Here is a 19,146-nt window from a genome sequence, read left to right as displayed (position 1 = left end):
TTTTTTAAGAGTGAATTAATAGAAACTTTAAAATGGCCATAACTCCTTAAATATTGAGTTTTCGGCATTTTTAGCTATTATTTGGGATCACTTTTTTAGGAGTGAATTAATGAAAACTTTAAAATGGCCATAACTCCTTAAATATTGAGTTTTCGGCGTTTTTAGCTATTATTTGTGATCACTTTTTTAGGTACGAATTAATGAAAACTTTAAAATGGCCATAACTCCTTAAATATTGAGTTTTCGGCGTTTTTAGCTATTATTTGTGATCACTTTTTTAGGTACGAATTAATGAAAACTTTAAAATGGCCATAACTCCTTAAATATTGAGTTTTCGGCGTTTTTAGCTATTATTTGTGATCACTTTTTTAAGAGTGAATTAATAGAAACTTTAAAATGGCCATAACTCCTTAAATATTGAGTTTTCGGCATTTTTAGCTATTATTTGGGATCACTTTTTTAGGAGTGAATTAATGAAAACTTTAAAATGGCCATAACTCCTTAAATATTGAGTTTTCGGCGTTTTTAGCTATTATTTGTGATCACTTTTTTAGGTACGAATTAATGAAAACTTTAAAATGGCCATAACTCCTTAAATATTGAGTTTTCGGCGTTTTTAGCTATTATTTGTGATCACTTTTTTAAGAGTGAATTAATAGAAACTTTAAAATGGCCATAACTCCTTAAATATTGAGTTTTCGGCATTTTTAGCTATTATTTGGGATCACTTTTTTAGGAGTGAATTAATGAAAACTTTAAAATGGCCATAACTCCTTAAATATTGAGTTTTCGGCGTTTTTAGCTATTATTTGTGATCACTTTTTTAGGTACGAATTAATGAAAACTTTAAAATGGCCATAACTCCTTAAATATTGAGTTTTCGGCGTTTTTAGCTATTATTTGTGATCACTTTTTTAAGAGTGAATTAATAGAAACTTTAAAATGGCCATAACTCCTTAAATATTGAGTTTTCGGCATTTTTAGCTATTATTTGGGATCACTTTTTTAGGAGTGAATTAATGAAAACTTTAAAATGGCCATAACTCCTTAAATATTGAGTTTTCGGCGTTTTTAGCTATTATTTGTGATCACTTTTTTAGGTACGAATTAATGAAAACTTTAAAATGGCCATAACTCCTTAAATATTGAGTTTTCGGCGTTTTTAGCTATTATTTGGGATCACTTTTTTAGCTACGAATTAATGAAAACTTTAAAATGGCCATAACTCCTTAAATATTGAGTTTTCGGCGTTTTTAGCTATTATTTGTGATCACTTTTTTAGCTACGAATTAATGAAAACTTTAAAATGGCCATAACTCCTTAAATATTGAGTTTTCGGCGTTTTTAGCTATTATTTGTGATCACTTTTTTAGGTACGAATTAATGAAAACTTTAAAATGTTGCAATTTTTTTTCATCTCACCCTTTATATATGTTAACCTACATATCCGACACAAAAAGGTATTGCTACAAATTACCCCAGCAAAAAAGTCATTGGAAACTTTTCTTGAATGCCTTTGTTTTTGAAAGTGACTGACTCAATGACAGTCTGACTGCCCACCCACTCGTCGTACACCAACACAAAAACCATCCATGCAAATATGAATCATAAAACATGCAAATGAAAATTTTGAGGTTATGGGCAGTGGGAGGGAGGGAGGAAATAGTCATCGAATCATTTCAAGAGCTCCTGCAATGACCACAGACATTCATATGAATTTTAAATAAAGAAGATAATTTACACAAAAAATTTTTATTATTGTTGTTGTTCTTTTTTTCTTTGTTATTGAATGTCTGGGTTCTAGGCTAACATTTCACAGACATTAGATAACAAGAACAAGAAGAAGAAGAAGCATCAAAGTATACGGTTATCTTGTGGCTGGGGAAAACTTTGTGGTTAAATATTTGTAAATATTTAGGAAAACTTGAAGAAAAGGAACCAGAATTTGTGGTTAAAACTAATTTAAAAGAAATTTAGCAACTTTTAGGTTAGGTTTATTAATTAATTTGTTTAAATTTTTTTCTAGTATTTTTTTCTAGGCAATACTTTGCACAACACTTTGTATGAGATACATTAGATTTAGGACAATTTTATGTATCATTATCATGCCGGTTCGGTTGCGAATTTCAAATAGTCCACACACAGTCACACGGAACTCACGATAGCGCAGCTGCATTAGGAGCATTTCCAACTGCAAAGAAATCAAATGATGTGGTACAATTTTTAAAAAAAAGAAAAAATATTTTAGCAAAGTTTTTTTATTCCATGGCAGAACAATAGAGGTAGTCTCATTTGCTAAAAAGTAAAAAAGCAAAAAAATATTTTAATATCTTAAATATTTACGTATGACAAGTGGCATATTTTATTTGATCGCTTTTTTTTTAATTTTTTCTTTTTTTTTTTTTTTCTTTAATTTTTTTGGAATGAAAGCAAAAATGTCGGAAATAGCATCAAATTTTAGAATAAATTTAGATTTATTCGAATTGGTCAACTTTGGCAGGAATTATGGCCTCCAAACAGCCAATGAAACCACGTCACACGTTGCCTGCCCGAATGTTGTTCTGCGGTATTTTGGCCCATGGCACGGCGAAGCGCTTGCTTAAGGTGATCGACACTTTGGTTGTTGTTGTTGTTGTAGCAGTAGTACATGTATGTATTTGCGTTCTGCTAATCTGGTTCCAGCTCCAGGTTTAGAAATTCGGCTACTTTAACGGGCTGTAGCCAGAGATCTTCTGGAGTGAGTTGGATTGGTTTGGCTGAGCAATTAAAAAGGTGTAGCGTATTGTGCGGGCCTGTATCGCACGGCGGGCAGGCGTCACGCACATCTTCATCAATTCGTGCCCAATACGAATTGAGACGACTACACCATCCTGAACGTAATTGCGCTGACGTTCTTCAGCTGCAATGTATGGGGGTATTTTTTTGGTATTTGGTTTAGTGTCAACCCTGCTTTCCAAAATAACTCCAGACAGAATAGTCAAACGGATTGGTATCCGGAGATTTTGTGGTGGCCATTGTACGCTGGAAATGAAGAAACGAGGAACCTCATTTTGTAACCATTCTTGGATGGCGTGTGCTGAGAGCGATGCAGCTGAGTCCTGTTGGAATGTCCAAGGTCTGCGGCAAAAATGCTTGGGTGCCCAAGGCTTTATAACACCCCCTTCAGAATATTTTCACGATAATATTCGGCATTTATATTGGTGGCCATGGTGCGCTAGAAATAAAGCGAGGAACCTCATTTTGTAACCATTCTTGGGTGGCGCGTGCTGGGTGTGATGGTGCTGAACCCTGCGGCCAAAATGTTTGGCTGCCCAAGGCTTTAATACACCCTCCAGAATATTTTTGCGATAATATTCAACATTTACGTTGATGGCCATTGTGCAATGGAAATGATGCGAGAACCCTCAATTTGTAACCATTCTTGGATGGCGCGTGCTGAGTGTGATGGTGCTGAGTCCTGCGGCCAAAATGTTTGCGTGCCTACGGCTTTATAACATCCCCTTCAGAATACTTTCGCGATAATATTCGGCATTTATTCTGATGCCATAGTCGCTTAATACGAGCGGAAAGCGACCATCTGATGTTATAGCGGCCCTCAGCCTCACTCACCATGGCCGGCGCTTGAGTTCTGGTGGCCAAGCTGCCTCAGATGACCTCTTTGGCAAGTAAACCCGAGCATTTTGTTTGTTTCCAACTGCTGGACAACGAATGTTTTCTCATCGGAGAAAACCAATTTCGTCAGTTCACCACTTTCGGCCAAGCGAAGCAAGTCTTTAGCTCTTTTGAGTCGTCTATTTTCTTTTTATTGCGGTGTAAGTTCTAGCACATTTTGGAATTTCAATGGCTTTACCCCGAGCTCATTTTTTAATATTTGACGAATGAAATATTGCCATTTTCGGCCACTGCGACGCGGGTTTCGATCAAGTCGCTTTTTTATTTTCCCAACCATTTCTGCTGATGTTGCTGTTGATATTCTTCCGTCCACTTCCTTGACATCGTCGGGCTACGCTACCAGGCATCACGGTAACTAGCGATGGTATGAGACACAAAAGATTTATTCACATTTAAATGCTGGATTGTTCTAACGATAGCCACTTTTGGTGGTTCTCCAGCCAAATATAAAGAAATCACAACATCACGCTTGAATTCTATCACGAATAAGTTTTTTTTTTTCTCGAAAATTCTCACCAAAACTTCTGTGCGCTTGTAAACAATATAATGAGCTGTCACTGGAATAATTTTAACAGCTGTCGGACGAGTGGTTTAGAAATGACAGGAGTCTGAAATTGGTTGCAGTTTTTTCATTTCTCCCCGTAAATGTAAATTTCTTGCCAGTCGTACGTCCATATCTAAGGAAGAACTACAAAATATAAATTTTGACAATAAATAGACACCAAATAAAAGAGTTGTATTTCCATGATTGCATGAGGCTACCTTTGTTATTCTACCATGAGTTTTTTTTATAAAAAAGTCAATTCAGCAGAGTTTTTTTTAACGACGTGGACCTGCATAGGCAACTTTTGTCATAAGCCATTAAAATATTCAAATGCGAAACTTGAGAAAAAATCGGTGAATAATCATCAAAATACCGAATATCGAGAAGTACCATTATCTGGAGGCTATACGAAGACGTGAACCTGCCAGGACAATTTTCTGTCATAGGCTCTAGTATCCATTACGAACTTTAAATACCAAATTTGAAACAATTCTGGTGATTAATGTCGCCGAAATCACCAATATACCGAATATCGGGAGGTGCCATTATATGGGGGCTATAGGAAGACGTGGACCTACATAGACAATTTTCTGTCTTAGGCTGTAGTATCCATTACGAACTTCAAATATCAAATTGGAAACAATTCCGGTGAATAATGTCTCTTAAATCACCAAAATACCGAAAATTGGGATGTACTTATATAAGGGGCCTATACGAAGGCGTGGACCTGCACAGACAATTTTCTGTCACAGGCTGTAGTATCCATTGCGAACTTGAAATACCAAATTTGAGACATTTCCGATGAATAATGTCGCTTAAATCATCAAAATACCGAATATAGGGAGGTCCCATTATAGGAAACCTATACAAAGACGTCGACCTGCAGAGACAATTTTCTGTCACAGGCTGTAGTATCCATTGCGAACTTCAAATACCAAATTTGAAACAATTCCGGTGAATAATGTCGCTAAAATCACCAAAATACCGAATATCGGGAGGTACTATTATATGGGGGCTATACGAAGACGTGGACCTGCACAGACAATTTTCTGTCTTAGGCTTCAATATCCATTGCGAGCTTCAAATACCAAATTTGAAACAATTCCGGTGAATAATGGCGCCAAAATCATCAAAATACCGAATATCGGGAGGTACCGTTATATGGCGGCTATACGAAGAAGTGGACCTGCATAGACAATTTTCTGTCATAGGCTGTAGTATCCATTACGAACTTCAAATAACAAATTTGAAACAATTCCGATGAATAATGTCGCTAGAATCATCAAAATACCGAATATCGGGAGGTACAGTTATATGGAGGCTATACGAAGGCGTGCACCTGCACGGACAATTTTCTGTCTTGGGCTGTGGTATCCATTACGAACTTCAAATGCCAAATTTGAAACAATTCCGGTGAATAATGTCTCTAATTTCATCAAAATACCGAATATCCGGAGGTGTCGTTATGTGGGGGCTATGCGAAGACCTGGACCTGCACTGACAATTTTCTGCCATAGGCTCTAGTATCAGTTGCGAACTTTAAATACCAAATTGGAAACAATTCCGTTTAATAATGCCGCTAAAATCATCAAAATACCGAATATCGGGAGGTACAATTATATGGGGACCTATACCTAAACGTGCAGCTACATGGCCCATTTCCAATTCCAAACATCCTGCAGCCATAATATACATTTCAGTAAAATTGTATAAACCCAACCCTCCATCCTATGGTGGAGGGTATAAAAATTTTGAAGATATGTTTACATAGGGCTACCTTTTTAATTCTACCCTGAAAAAAAACTTTGCTGAATTGACTTTCCAATATTTTTTGTAGATTTTTTTTTTCTTTTCGAATCCCTTACACTCAACACCAACGTATCCCTTTCCACATAACCTCCACTGCCCAGTGAGGCATAGATTCCAATACGATAAACCTGATTGACCATGCGTGCATATGTCCTCTGCAGCGATTCACAGATGTTATAGAATATCATGACATTGCTAATGTTCGCCAGCAAAATAAAAACGTAAAACGACAACTTCAAAGGTTGAACATTTCCAAAATCCGCAACATAGGCCATGATGTTAAACATCATGGTAATGAGACTGATGAAGACGGCCAGCAACAAAAATAGCACCGGAATTTCATAGATATCCAAATGCTCATGCGTCAAGCTCTGCAGATGCATTACCTCAGCGGCAATAGCCTCCACGGTGCGATTTAAATTACCACGCCATTTTCGATGTAACATCTGTTGATTTTTTAGAAAAATATTCTCTTGGACCTTTCGCGCCTTGGCCATTAGCCAAATGTCACGTTCGATTTCCTCCAAGGTATGACTCAACATGCTGAGACACAAATCGATGAGCAGCAGACCCAATATCACATTTACATCCACAATCAGCTGTTGCACATTCAGGAGGCCATAGTACAAACTTATCGCCACATAGGGTAAACTCTTCACATATTCACAGGGTGACTCGGTGTAGTAGTGATAGATATTCACATAGACCACAATGGCCTTGCACACGGATGAACAGAATTTCTTGAGAAATATACGCTGGGCCCGTTGCACAGCTTCGTAGTTATCCAACAGCATGGTCTCGGTGAAATAGCGCCGAGTCAGAGCCAAATATTTGTAGTACAGCTGATGTATTTTTTTCCGTTTTAGCCAAGACATGCACATAATCGAAAAATACGCCAAAAAGTATGCAATGCCACTTAGCAGTTTTATTACCACTAGGGCACCGAATTCGTCACAGTTCAAGGACACCCGGCTGGAGTGTAACATGGAGATGGGTTGGAGCATTATGAAAACCAGATTCAATACCGCCGAATACACAATTGTGGGCCAATGGTAGAGCTCGACAATTTGAGTTCCGCCATCGTAGCGTAAATTTGTCAAACCCACCACCAGGCTGGTGTAGTAATAAATCGTTAAAAATTCAACCATAACTCGAACAGCTCGCACGGAAGTGAAACGTATAACTAAGAGAACCGAACAGTTTTATTGAAATTACCTTCATCCATTAGTTTTAATGATTGGCTGTTAAGAGGTCCCCCCGGGGTGTGTGTACATGATGTCACCCCTCGATATCATAATTGAGTATTTAAATATTAAAAATTCTCCTCTCCTCTAGGGGAGATATGCAAATGAAACGGTGGAATCCAAAATGAAAAAATTGAGTTCGGATCGTTGGCTGTTGCCAAAAAAAATTTGGCAGAATCAAGGGTCTGTTAATTGATGATATAAGTTTAGTTAGTGGTAAGGGTTGTTGTTGTTATTGTAGCAGCTCATACATCTGCGTTCGTTCGGTTTCCATTTTTCTGACTCCATTCAATCAGGATCTGCCTCTAAGTGCCGTCTCAAAAAGGATACAACCTGTATGGGTTGTGTCCATAACGAGACTGGAGTTAGGTGAGTAGGCTTGGCTGGGCAGCCAAAATGGGTGCAGCGTGTCATGTGAGCCTATGCCACAAGCTGGGCAGGTCTGCTGCACATCGCCAGCTGTTAATCCGGGCCCAATAAGAATTTAGGCGGCTGCACCATCCTGATCGTAATTGAGACAAAACTACTCGGCTTTGACGGGGCAGCTCTCGTTCTTCAGCTGCGACGGGAGGGGGATGGTCTCCTAGCACAGTATTCGCTCTATATCCTTGAAGGGCTTCTGAGATCGCATTGGAGTGAGTATTATTCAGTCCCGCTGAATAGGCCTGTTGATCTAGAGGCTCTCTCTCTGTACCTCTCCCTCTGGATCATGAAGGAGGAGGTTGCCTATCCACAAGATAGCGATTCGGATGGCTTTGTCTATAACACCCAAGCAGGTATTGCATTGACAGAATTTTGTTATGCTGTCGCACCGGTAAGACCTTTGCTTCCTCATGTAGGTGATCGACAGGTGTCATGAGAAGGCACCCTTTTGCGGTTCTAAGCGGCGGCATTCTGGCTGGACTGAATATTTTTCCACTGCGTAGCTCTGACGTTGGCGGACCACACCGGAGCAACATAGTTTACCATAGACCGGTCTATCGCGTTGTAAGAGGTCAATATGGTTTCCTTATCAGCTCCCAAAGTACTGCCGGCCAGAGAATTGAGGACCTTGTTCCTACTTCTAATCTTGTCGCAGATAGCTGTGCTGTGCGCGGACGACTCAAAGAGGCTATCGAATGTGGTAAGGGTATTATGTCTTTGTTGCTTTGTTTGTAACACGGAGAAGGAAGCGCGATAGACCCATCGATACCTTTGAGAATCTTCATAGAATCACTTTCTGAGTCGATTTATGGATGTCAGTCCGTCCGTCCATCTGTCCATGTAGTCTTGTCAACAAAATGCAGGTCGCGTTTATTATCCGATAGAGATTAAATTTTGTAAACAACATTTGTTTGGCCCAAGGACAAACCCAATTGAAATTGATGAGAATCGGATCAGATTTAGATATAGCTCCCATATATATCTTCAACCGATTACGGGTTAATTGTGCACCAAATGGCCAATATCTGTCCAAATGACCTGAATTTTGGTACATCCCAACGAATTCAGTCTAGAAGTGAGTACATCAAATTTGGTGTAAATCGGTTCAGATATAGCTATAGCTCTCATATATATCTTCTACCGATTTCGGGTTAATTGTGCACCAAATGGCTAATATCAGGCCAAATGACCTAAATTTTGGTACATCCCACCGAATGCAGTCTAGAAGTGAGCACATCAAATTTGGTGAAAATCGGTTCAGATATAGCTATAGCTACCATATATCGGTTTCATCCGATTTGGGGTTTAAGGTCCCTCACATGCGTAATATGGCCTCCACAACAATGATATTTGGTATCAGACATCAGCTACTGCTCGAAAATACATCTGTCAAATTTTGTCGAGATTGAAATCGGTTCAGATTTTTATATAGCTTCGATATATATCTTCATCCGGTTTTACGGATTGATATGATTTACTTCACAACAATTCCCAATGTAAACCTTTTTAATAGCTTGAGCTGTACTAAATACACATAGTGGTGTAGGGTATCATATAGTCGGCCCCGCCCGATTTTTGGCCGTTCCTTACTGGTTTCCCTTTAAACGAGTTTATCTATAGACAAATTTGCTAACATTCATGTATTTTATAGATATCTCATAAATTGCTTTTTTATAAAAAAACATGATTTTTTCAATATCGAAAAAATTCACTGAATATTCTTTTTCAAAAACACAAAGAATTTTCATTTTTTTTCTCAGAGAAAATTAAATCTAGAGTTGTTTGACAGCCACCCATTAACTTTAAATGTGTGAACGCTAAACCACAGCGCCGTTAATCTGTGAAATGCAAAAAAACCTTAACATACTCTTAGGCGTCAATAATGGTACAGTGCTTAAACAGCAAACAAAGTAACCACATCAACAGCTATGAGTTGAATTAACTTTTTCTTTGTATTTTCGTTTAATATGGGCAGAATTTTTAATAGAATTAGAATACTTAAATTTTCTTTAAAAAAAACATTGAATAAATTTACTATTCATATTTGTTGAAATTCAAAGGGGGAACGATTATTAATAATTCATGAGCAAAAGTCCCTTGACTTGCTTGGTTGGTTATCAATTTCCAAAACAAATTTTTAAAATCTTGCTAGAATTTGATAATAAATTTTCAAAATTAAATGGTAAAATGCTGCGCTATATTTCAAAGGTAACGAAAGACAAGAGTGAAGCTTCATCATTGGAATTTTATTTAATTTTCTGCAGATAATAATCACTTATTACATTGGATTTCAATTGTAAATTGAATATGGTGGGAGTTCATAATAACAATTTCGTTTTTTGCTTTCATGGCTATTTTGCATTTGTAATACAAAGAGAAACAAGTATGAAATGGAAAAAAGTGGGTAATGAAGGTTAATGGAGTGTTATTTAAGTTAAGGAAGAAACTTAAGAATAAAATTGAAATGCAAAACATTAAAAAAGAATATAGTTTTTGGAAAATCATATTTGAGTTAAATATGTGCTCGGAAGAGGCAGTCTTAAAAATCTAGAATAAACAAAAATGTAAAGGTAAGAATACATAAAAGGTTTTTTTAATTGACTTATAATATATATAGCAAAATAGGTGTTTTCTCACCTTAAAGGTGATAGAACATAACAAGTAAAATAGCTGTAAGTTCGGCCGGACCCAACTTTGAATACCCTCAACCGGTTGGAACGAATTTTGAAATGTTCAAACAAATCAAAATTTGTTAAAATTCTGTTAAAACCCTAGTCGCCGTTATATTGGGGTCTATACAAAGAAGTGGACCAATATAGACAACTTTTGTCATAGGCCATTACAATATTCAAACACGATATTCAATTTGAAAAAATTTCGGTGAATAAAGTCGCTAAAATTGTAGGGAGATACCCTTATATGGGGGCTATACAAAGACCTGACCCTGCATGGACAATTTTCTGTCACATGCTGTAGTATCCATTACGAACTTCAAACACGAAATTTGAAACAATTCCGGTGAATAATGTAGCTAAAATCACGAAAATACCGAATATCGGGGTTACCGTTATATGGAGGCTATTCGAAAAGGTGGACCTGCATAGGCAATTTTCTGTCATGGGTTGTAGTATCCATTATGAACTTCAAATACCAAATTTGAAATATTTCCGATGAATAATGTCGCTTAAATCATCAAAATCCGAAATATAGGGAGGTATCATTATATGGGGCCTATACGATATCGTGTACCTATAAAGACAATACTCTACCAGGGGGTAAAGTACTCAGAAGGAACTCCCTGTGTGGATTTTCAGATACTTCCATTAAAAACTTTGGCTACAATCATCAAAATACGGAATATCGGAAGGTACCGTTATATGGGGGCTATACCAAGGCGTGGATCTGGATAGAAAATTTTCCGTCACAGGCTGTAGTACCCATTAGGAACTTCAAATACAAAATTTGAAACAATTCCATTGGAAATGTTGGCTACAATCATAAAAATATCGAATATCGGGAGGTGCCGTTATATAAGGGCTATACGAAGCCGTGGACAGACAACTTTCTGTCAAAGGCTGTACTATTCAGTACGAATTTCAAAAATCAAATTCGAAACAATTCCGGTGAATAATATTGCTAAAATCATCAAAATACGGAACGTAGGGAGGTACCATTATATGAGGCCTGTACGATATCGTGAACCTATATAGACAATACTCTTTCAGGGGGTAAAGTACTCAGACGGAACTTTCTGTGTCGATTTTCAGATAATTCCATTGAAAAATTTGACTACAATCATCAAAATAACGAATATCGGGATGTACCGTAATATGGGGCTATACGAAGACCCGGACCCGCAAAGTCAACTTTCCGTCACAGGGCATAGTACCCATTAGGAAATTCAAATACCAAATTTTTAAATAATTCCGGTGAATAATGTCCCTAAAATCATCAAAATATGGAACATCAGGAGGTACTGTTATATGGGGGGGCTATACGAAAATACCGTCAAAAATCGGTAACTTTAAAACCAAAAATGTTGATATAAAATAAAAGTTGAAGTTGATAAGTTAGGTATCGGTAGGTCTCAGCGACTACTTTGATGTCGCTGCTAACTTACCCTTAATTTCCGAAATTTGTGGCATTTCAATTTTACCGACTCAAGAGCTGAGTTAAGCTGTGGCTACATAAGCAGCTTGAAGTCTTCACATGGCATATTTGGTGACATATCATAAAGGAATGCCAGATCAGAAATCGAATTCTGCCGTCGTTTCCCCTTATAATTTGATATTAATATGCCTGGCCATAATGCCAAGTTGTTTATCTACCCTCACCTTTGGAGAATTCCATTACAGGAGTCATATAATACTTTACACAAGTTAAATTCTTCATTTATTTTTTTCCTAAAAAATTCTTCGAATTATGGTAATTTGACGCTAGTTAAGTTTTTTTTCTTCTATAGTTTTACGAGAACTTTTATCGTAAATTGTCGTTGTATCGTGTTACGGAATCCTGATGGGCTACAGATTTTTTTTATATATATATATACTCGCTTCATTAATCCACCATTTTTTCCTAATTTTTCCAATATTTATCATGGACATTCTAGATGGCAATAGGGTACCTACGAAATGGTTAATCAGCCATGGTTGCATAAAACCGTAGCCATATATCGATTGAACGATCCCTAATTTTATTTATTATGGCAACGCCATCCATTTCCTTTTTGTCATTTTCTTTTTCGTTTCGCATGATGCGCAACAGCATCCAACTTTAAAATTTTGTTTTTTCTGAATCGGGTTTCTGAGCTATTTCTCTTTTCAAAGAAATAGCTACTGGGGTAAGTTATTCAAAGCCTACTTAAAAAAATGTAAATGTAGTTTTGGCAATCATCCCTTTTTTATTGGACTTTTTTTAAATGGTGTCTTTAGTTCCCTATCACTAGCCCATGGTTGATGATAGGGATTCATAGATACAATTTAAAAAAAAAATCCCTATCACTAGCCCATGGTTGCATTTTGTTCTTAGTTCTCTACACTTACCATGGTAGAAGAATACAGGTAGATGCATCAATGCTTGGAAACATTGATATGCCAAATAATTTTGAATGTTTTCTCAAATATAAGTAGATTTTTATATGTTTTCTTATACGACGTCAAGCGGAGGTTATTATAATTCGTATTTTTCAAAAATTTTTACAAATTTAAATAATTTTTCATTCAACATTTTCAATTCCAAAATTAGTTTGACAGTTCATTGTCCCAGCAGCTGTGTCGATGCGGCTATCTATATTCTTCTACCATGACACATACATAGTATACATGGTAGAAGAATACAGATAGTCGCATCGACACATCTACTGGGACAATGAACTGTCTAAACAATTTTGGAATTGAAAATAATGAATGGAAAATTATTGAAATTTGTAAAAATTTTTGAAAAATACATATCTTTACAACCTCCGATTTGCGTCTTATAAGAAAACATAGAAAAATCTACTTATTTTTGACAAAACTTTTCAAAAATTTTGACATATTAATGTTCCCAAGCGTTGATGCATCTACCTATATTCTTCTACCATGGTAGTATATATTGGCAAGGCTTTTCGCTTCACTTAAACTGAACCTGTTAATTTCGTGGTTCGGCCAAATTGTTGATGGTGATGGAAAAAATGTTCTGAAAAAGCCCCCAACAACTTATTATATATTTTTAACATTATATTTTTCTAGATCTATAATTTTGTCCAAAGTGGTTACAGCTGCTATTCCTACATCAGGGCACATATAGGAATAGGAGCTGTAAACACTTTGGAAATAATTTTAGATCTTGAAAAATATAATTTTAATAAATATAATAAGTTGTTGGGGGCTTTTTCAGAACATTTTTTCCACTTTCCATTTTTAGCCCAACATTTTCTAACGTGAATTTATGTAAATTGTTGCCGGATGACCAAAAAAGTCACACATTTCATCCTGGAGTCCATAAAAGCAGACATATAATTTCAAAGATCAATAAAATCTGTTGGAATATCCCATAACAATTCCATAACCACATTTTATGCTCTTCCTCTTTTGGTGGTCAACATTTTAAAAGAAGTTGCTGAGAAAGTTTCATACTTTCTGTTGCTTCTCACCATAGCCATAAAACAGGAAATAAATCTCTCCATGAAAACAACAACATTAAAACAAACATAAAATCTTGCCCACATGTACTTCCTTGTTTTATTGTCAACGGGGTATTACCGAGTTTTATTCATGCGGAAAATAAGAAAAAATACTTTAAAGTTGTGAAATGGCGAATGTTTAAGGATGGGATCAAAAAAAGAAAGAAAGAAAATGGGTTTCAAAGAAGATTTGAAGGTATGTGAAGGAAATATTAAATCAACTTTGGAAATAAAACTAAACTCAATTTACAAGAAAAATTGTTAAATATTTACCTTTAAAAATAATGAAAAATAACTATTGCCAACATATTTTTTTTAAGTTTTGAAAATTATTTTTAAAAATATTTACAGAATCCAGGCCTTCAGACAGAAGGGGTAAGGCTATATGTCCATATCCTTAGGAGGGGAATCGGTGAAATGGCCGCCACTAACGAAGTTAGAGAAAAGACTCAATTATATATAGGTGCAGTGCCTACAATGAAGTTGGTCCAAAATGACGAAATATGGACAATTTTTTTCTATGACACCAGTTGAGAGAAAGTTCCATGATATGAAATGATGCTTCTGTGTACAAATAAAAATTGTTAATTAACTTTTAGGAAAATATTGGAGAAAGATGTAAATGTTTATAAGTGCGGTTGTAAGATTTAGAAGACTTTCCAAAAGAATTTTAGTTTAATTTAATTCTTTGGTTATTCTTCTATTGAGCTTACGATCTCGTCACTTGGGTAAAAAATTGTTTTTTGTCATAGAAGTTTTTTAAAAAAAAACTTCCTTCTCCTTCCGAAACCTAGGTATTCCCTGCCTTACCCCCTGGTAAACATTACCATCGTTCTTCACTAATAAACAAACGTTGTTTTTATAAAAACAACAATAAAGGGATAAAGCCTGACAATTTTGCAACAAGAAAATATTTATTTTAAAATATTTATTTAAAAGTTTATTTAAATTATTTTAAATGTTTCTGCTCCGTTTTCTTTTAAAAATATTTAAACAAACCCAGTCAATGGCGGAAAGTGGGAATAATGCCCTAGGCTGGCAACAACCTTTATTTCCATTAAGTATCTTAAATTATTTTTTGTGGATTATCCCCATTATTATTGCACGAAATGGAACTGAACATTGTAGAAGAATATAGGTAGACGCATCAACGCTTGAGAACATTGATATGTCAAAATTTTTAAAATATTTTATTGAAAATAAGTAGAAGTTTTTAATACGAAGCAAATCGGATGTTGTTATAATATCGATTTTTCAACAATTTTTACAAATTTGAATAATTTTTCATTGAAAATTTTCAATTTGAAAACTGGTTTGACAGTTCATTGTCCCAGCAGATGTGTCGATGCGACTACCTGTATTCTTCTACCATGGAACTGAATTTATATTGCATTGAACAAATTTAATATGGCATATGGCAACGCTGTCTGAAATCAATCAGCTGTTAACTAATTGTTTACGTTTGTAAAATGGCAAAAAAAAAACAAGAAATGTAGGTATTTTAATAGTATGGAGGGTATATTAAGTTTGTCATTCCGTTTATAACACCTCGAAATACAAATTTTAGACCCCAAAAAGTATAAATTTTCTTGATCAACATAAAATTCTATGTCGATTTAGCGATATCAATCCGTCTGTCCGACTGTGGAAATCACTCTAGCTTCCGCACGAAATGAAGTAGGTTGATAAAATTTTACTCAAATGTATATTATGTCAGCAGGACTTTTGGTATTGAAAATGGGTCATGTAGGTCCACGTTTTGGTATAGCCCCCATGTAACGGCACCCCCCAATATTCTGAATTTTGATGATTTTAGCGAAATTATTCACCGGAATTCTTTCAAATTTGGTAGTTGAAGTTCGAAATGGATATTACAGCCTACGACATAAAATTGTCCGTGCAGGTCCACGTCTTTCTATAGCACTCATACAATGGTATCTCCCTGTATTCGGTATTTTGATGATATTAACGACATTGTTCACCGGAATTGGGTCAAATTTCGTGTTTGAAGTTCGTAACGGGTACTACAGCCTATGACAGAAAATTGTCTGTGCAGGTCCACGTTTTCGTATAGCTTCCATATAAAGGTTTTTATTTGAGCGGTATTTTCGGTGGTTTTTCTTTTTTGAATATTTTCGGGTTCCTTCCGTATGCTGAAGGAAATAAAAAGTTCGGCCCGGCCTACTTAACAACTTAACTGCTTTTTTACTTCTTTTGTTTTAGATTATATTCTTCCTATGGTACAATAAGGAGGTACAACAGCTTCGCAAAACAACAGAAATGCACTCCTGAGGATATGCCCGCTTCCTGTCAAATTTGCATGCCACAAGTTTTTTTTATTTATTCGATATTTTCCCTCATTTTTAAAATGAGTCATATAGCGTGAAAAATGAATTAAATGTCTTGGTTTTCTTTCAAAAATATAATCTAAAAAGCTTGAACTTTCAAATCCATGGCAAAACTAGGGAATATCTTCAATGCGCTTCCCGCAATGTACATTTCTTCCAATCATTAATTTTGAAAATATTTCGTTTTTTTATTTTTCAAAACAATAAATACATACACAAAATTGGCAGAAGTCGGGCACACTTAGAAAAAAAATTTTAATCAGCTGGTAGCTCTACCTTACCTTTTTATTGTACCATGATTCTTCCCTGACTTTTATGCCCTCTAAAAGACGTGATAATTACAGAATATTTGGTCGGAAATAAATCTAAATTATTTGCTAGCTATACGTGTTCAAATTTGGGGAAGATCTACAAAATATAAATATGACAATTTATGTAGATCAAATAAAAAATTATGTTATCGAGATTACCCATTAAGGTGGGAATACATAAAACGCTTATTTGACTAACTTAAGTCATCGGCTGGCTTCTTCATAGAGGAACAATGGAGTTGTAGGTTGACTTAGTTCGATCCTGGCCCTAGACTCCTTTGTACGTTTCCGAAGAAGCCTGCCGATAACTTAAGCTAGCCAAACAAGCACTTTATGTATTCTCACCTTTAGGCATTTGTTTATGAATTTTTAAGAGTCGCTGCTTTCAACAAATATGATGAACCGATTTGTTCAACATTTAATATTTAATTTAAGGAATTCCAATGGATAGTCATTTTTACCCATCAAGGGACTTGAAAATTCTATCAGTATTTTAAGATAAAATACCAAGAAAAAGTTTTATAAATTCGTAGCCATTGAAATGGGCAATTTGACAAATTTCTTTGCTGGGAAAAGCTTTATCTAGAAGTTGATGCCTAAAAGTATGCTAAGAATTTTGCATTTAACAGAAAAAGCTATATACACAATCTGACATTTCTGAATTTTATTTGAAAAGATATTTTAAAGAATACAAATTTGTTGGACTGAAAAAAAAAAAATTAAAAATTATCAAAATCGTTGTTTCTAAAAAAAAATTAAAAATCCAAAAACGAACAATTTTTTTCAATTTAAGGTGTAAGTACGTAAAAAGCTTGAAGTCATGGCAAGGCATATTAATGTCAAATTATAATGGAAAACGACGGCAGGATTTTAGTGCGGCTCTGTAATCCCTTTATGAAATGTCACAAAATATGCCTAGTCATGACTTCAAGCTTCTTATGTACTTGCACCTAAACTAGAAAAAAAATTGTCAGTTATTGGATTTTTAATTTGTTTTTTTTTTCAGAAACGATTTTGATATCTTATAATTTTTTCCGGTCCACCAAATGAGTATTCTTTAAAATAGTTCTTTCAAATAAAATTCGGAATGTTAGCTTGCGTCTATAGCTTTTTCTGCTAAATACAAAAATTCTGAGCATACTTTTAGGCATCTATTTTTAGGAAAAGCTTTTCCCAGCACCCAACATGATAGTAGAATACAGGTAGTCTCATCGACACAGCTGCTGGGACAATGAACTGTCAATTCAATTTTAAAATTGAAAATTTTCAATGAAAAAATATTGAAATTTTTAAAAATTCTTGAAAAATGCATATCATAGCAACCCCCGATTTGGGTCGTATAAGAAAACTTATAAAAATCTTCATATTTTTGAAAAAACATTTTAAAATTTTTGGCATGTCAGTGGTCCCAGGCATTAATAAATCTATTCGTATTCTTCTACCAACAGACCTAGAACATATCACAATCTTCGTTTTGTCGCCTTTAAATACAACCCTTTTCACTATTTCCCCCCTTTTTTCCCCAAAATTCCTTAATGCAAGAATAAACTATCTTCCCTCAGATCGCTTAAATCCTTTCTAAATATAGTTGTAACATTAAGCGACACCTACCAAACAAAAAAAAAAAGAACAACAACGAGCAACAAAGACCTCCATCAGTTCCCCAGCGTGTGTATTTGCTTCACTAATCCTCAATGGATGCCAGGCTTTAAAGTGCCACCTAAAATGAATACATATGACTCTTGGATAACCACGTTTACCGCTCACTCACTCGCTCACTCACTGTGAGCATACTGGTGTCTTGGTGTCGAGGCAGACATGATATCCCCACACCCCTCCCCCCAGATATAATACCTCCCATCTGTTTCACAGAGTAATTCGTTCGCTCGCTTACTCACATTGTCAGGCATGTGCAAACATGTATTTACGTTGTTTTAGTTTAACGGATGAATCCAATCGGAAATGCATTCCACACACACACAAGGATACTTTTCCCCCCTCCTCCCTTTATTCCCCCATCCTTAGATAATATTCACAGTTGCGGAAACGACAAACATGTAGCAATTTCTTATGTTACATACAGGGTGAGAAGAAAAAAAACTACAACCAACTTCAGACTGCTTTCATTGCTAAGCCACTCATCCGACAGCTGTTAAAATTATTCCAGTGACAGCTCATTATATTGTTTAGAAGAGTACAAAAGCATTTTGCTGAGAATTTTCCAGAACATAAGTTATTCGTGTTCGGAATTCAAGCGTGATTTGGTGTGATTTCTTTATATTTGGCTGGAGAACCACCAGAAGTGGTTTTAGTTAGAGCATTTCCCAGCATTTAAATGTGAATAAATCTTTGGTGTCCCATACCATCGCTCGTTACCGTGGTACTGGCAGCGTAGCCCGACAACGTCAAGGAAGTGGACGGAAGAAAAAAGCAACATCAGCAGAAATGGTTCGAAAAGTAAAGAAGCGGCTTGTTGGAAACCCGTGTCGCAGTGGCCGAAAAATGGCTCGTGAGATGTACATACCGCAATGTTCCATTCGGCAATTATCGAAAAATAAGCTCGGGGCAAAGCCATTGGAAATTCCAAAAAGTACAAGAACTTATACCGCAACAGCAAGAAAATAGACAACTC

General features: G+C 35.8%; 1 protein-coding gene across 1 annotated transcript; it reads right to left on the bottom strand.

Moving 5' to 3' along the window:
* Positions 1 to 2,035: 2,035 nt before the first annotated feature.
* On the bottom strand, positions 2,036 to 18,334 carry LOC131802733 (putative gustatory receptor 58c). Its single transcript, XM_059123177.1, has 3 exons — positions 18,298 to 18,334; positions 6,082 to 7,208; positions 2,036 to 2,191 (listed from the first exon to the last, which is right to left on the bottom strand). Exons 1-3 carry the CDS (start codon positions 18,332 to 18,334, stop codon positions 2,036 to 2,038), a joined length of 1,320 nt encoding a protein of 439 aa, XP_058979160.1.
* Between the last annotated feature and the right edge of the window lie 812 nt (positions 18,335 to 19,146).

The sequence above is a fragment of the Musca domestica genome, unplaced genomic scaffold, assembly GCF_030504385.1.
Source record: "Musca domestica strain aabys unplaced genomic scaffold, Musca_domestica.polishedcontigs.V.1.1 236, whole genome shotgun sequence".
In the NCBI taxonomy this organism is placed as follows: domain Eukaryota; kingdom Metazoa; phylum Arthropoda; class Insecta; order Diptera; family Muscidae; genus Musca; species Musca domestica.
This window is presented reverse-complemented; position numbering and strand designations above follow the sequence as displayed.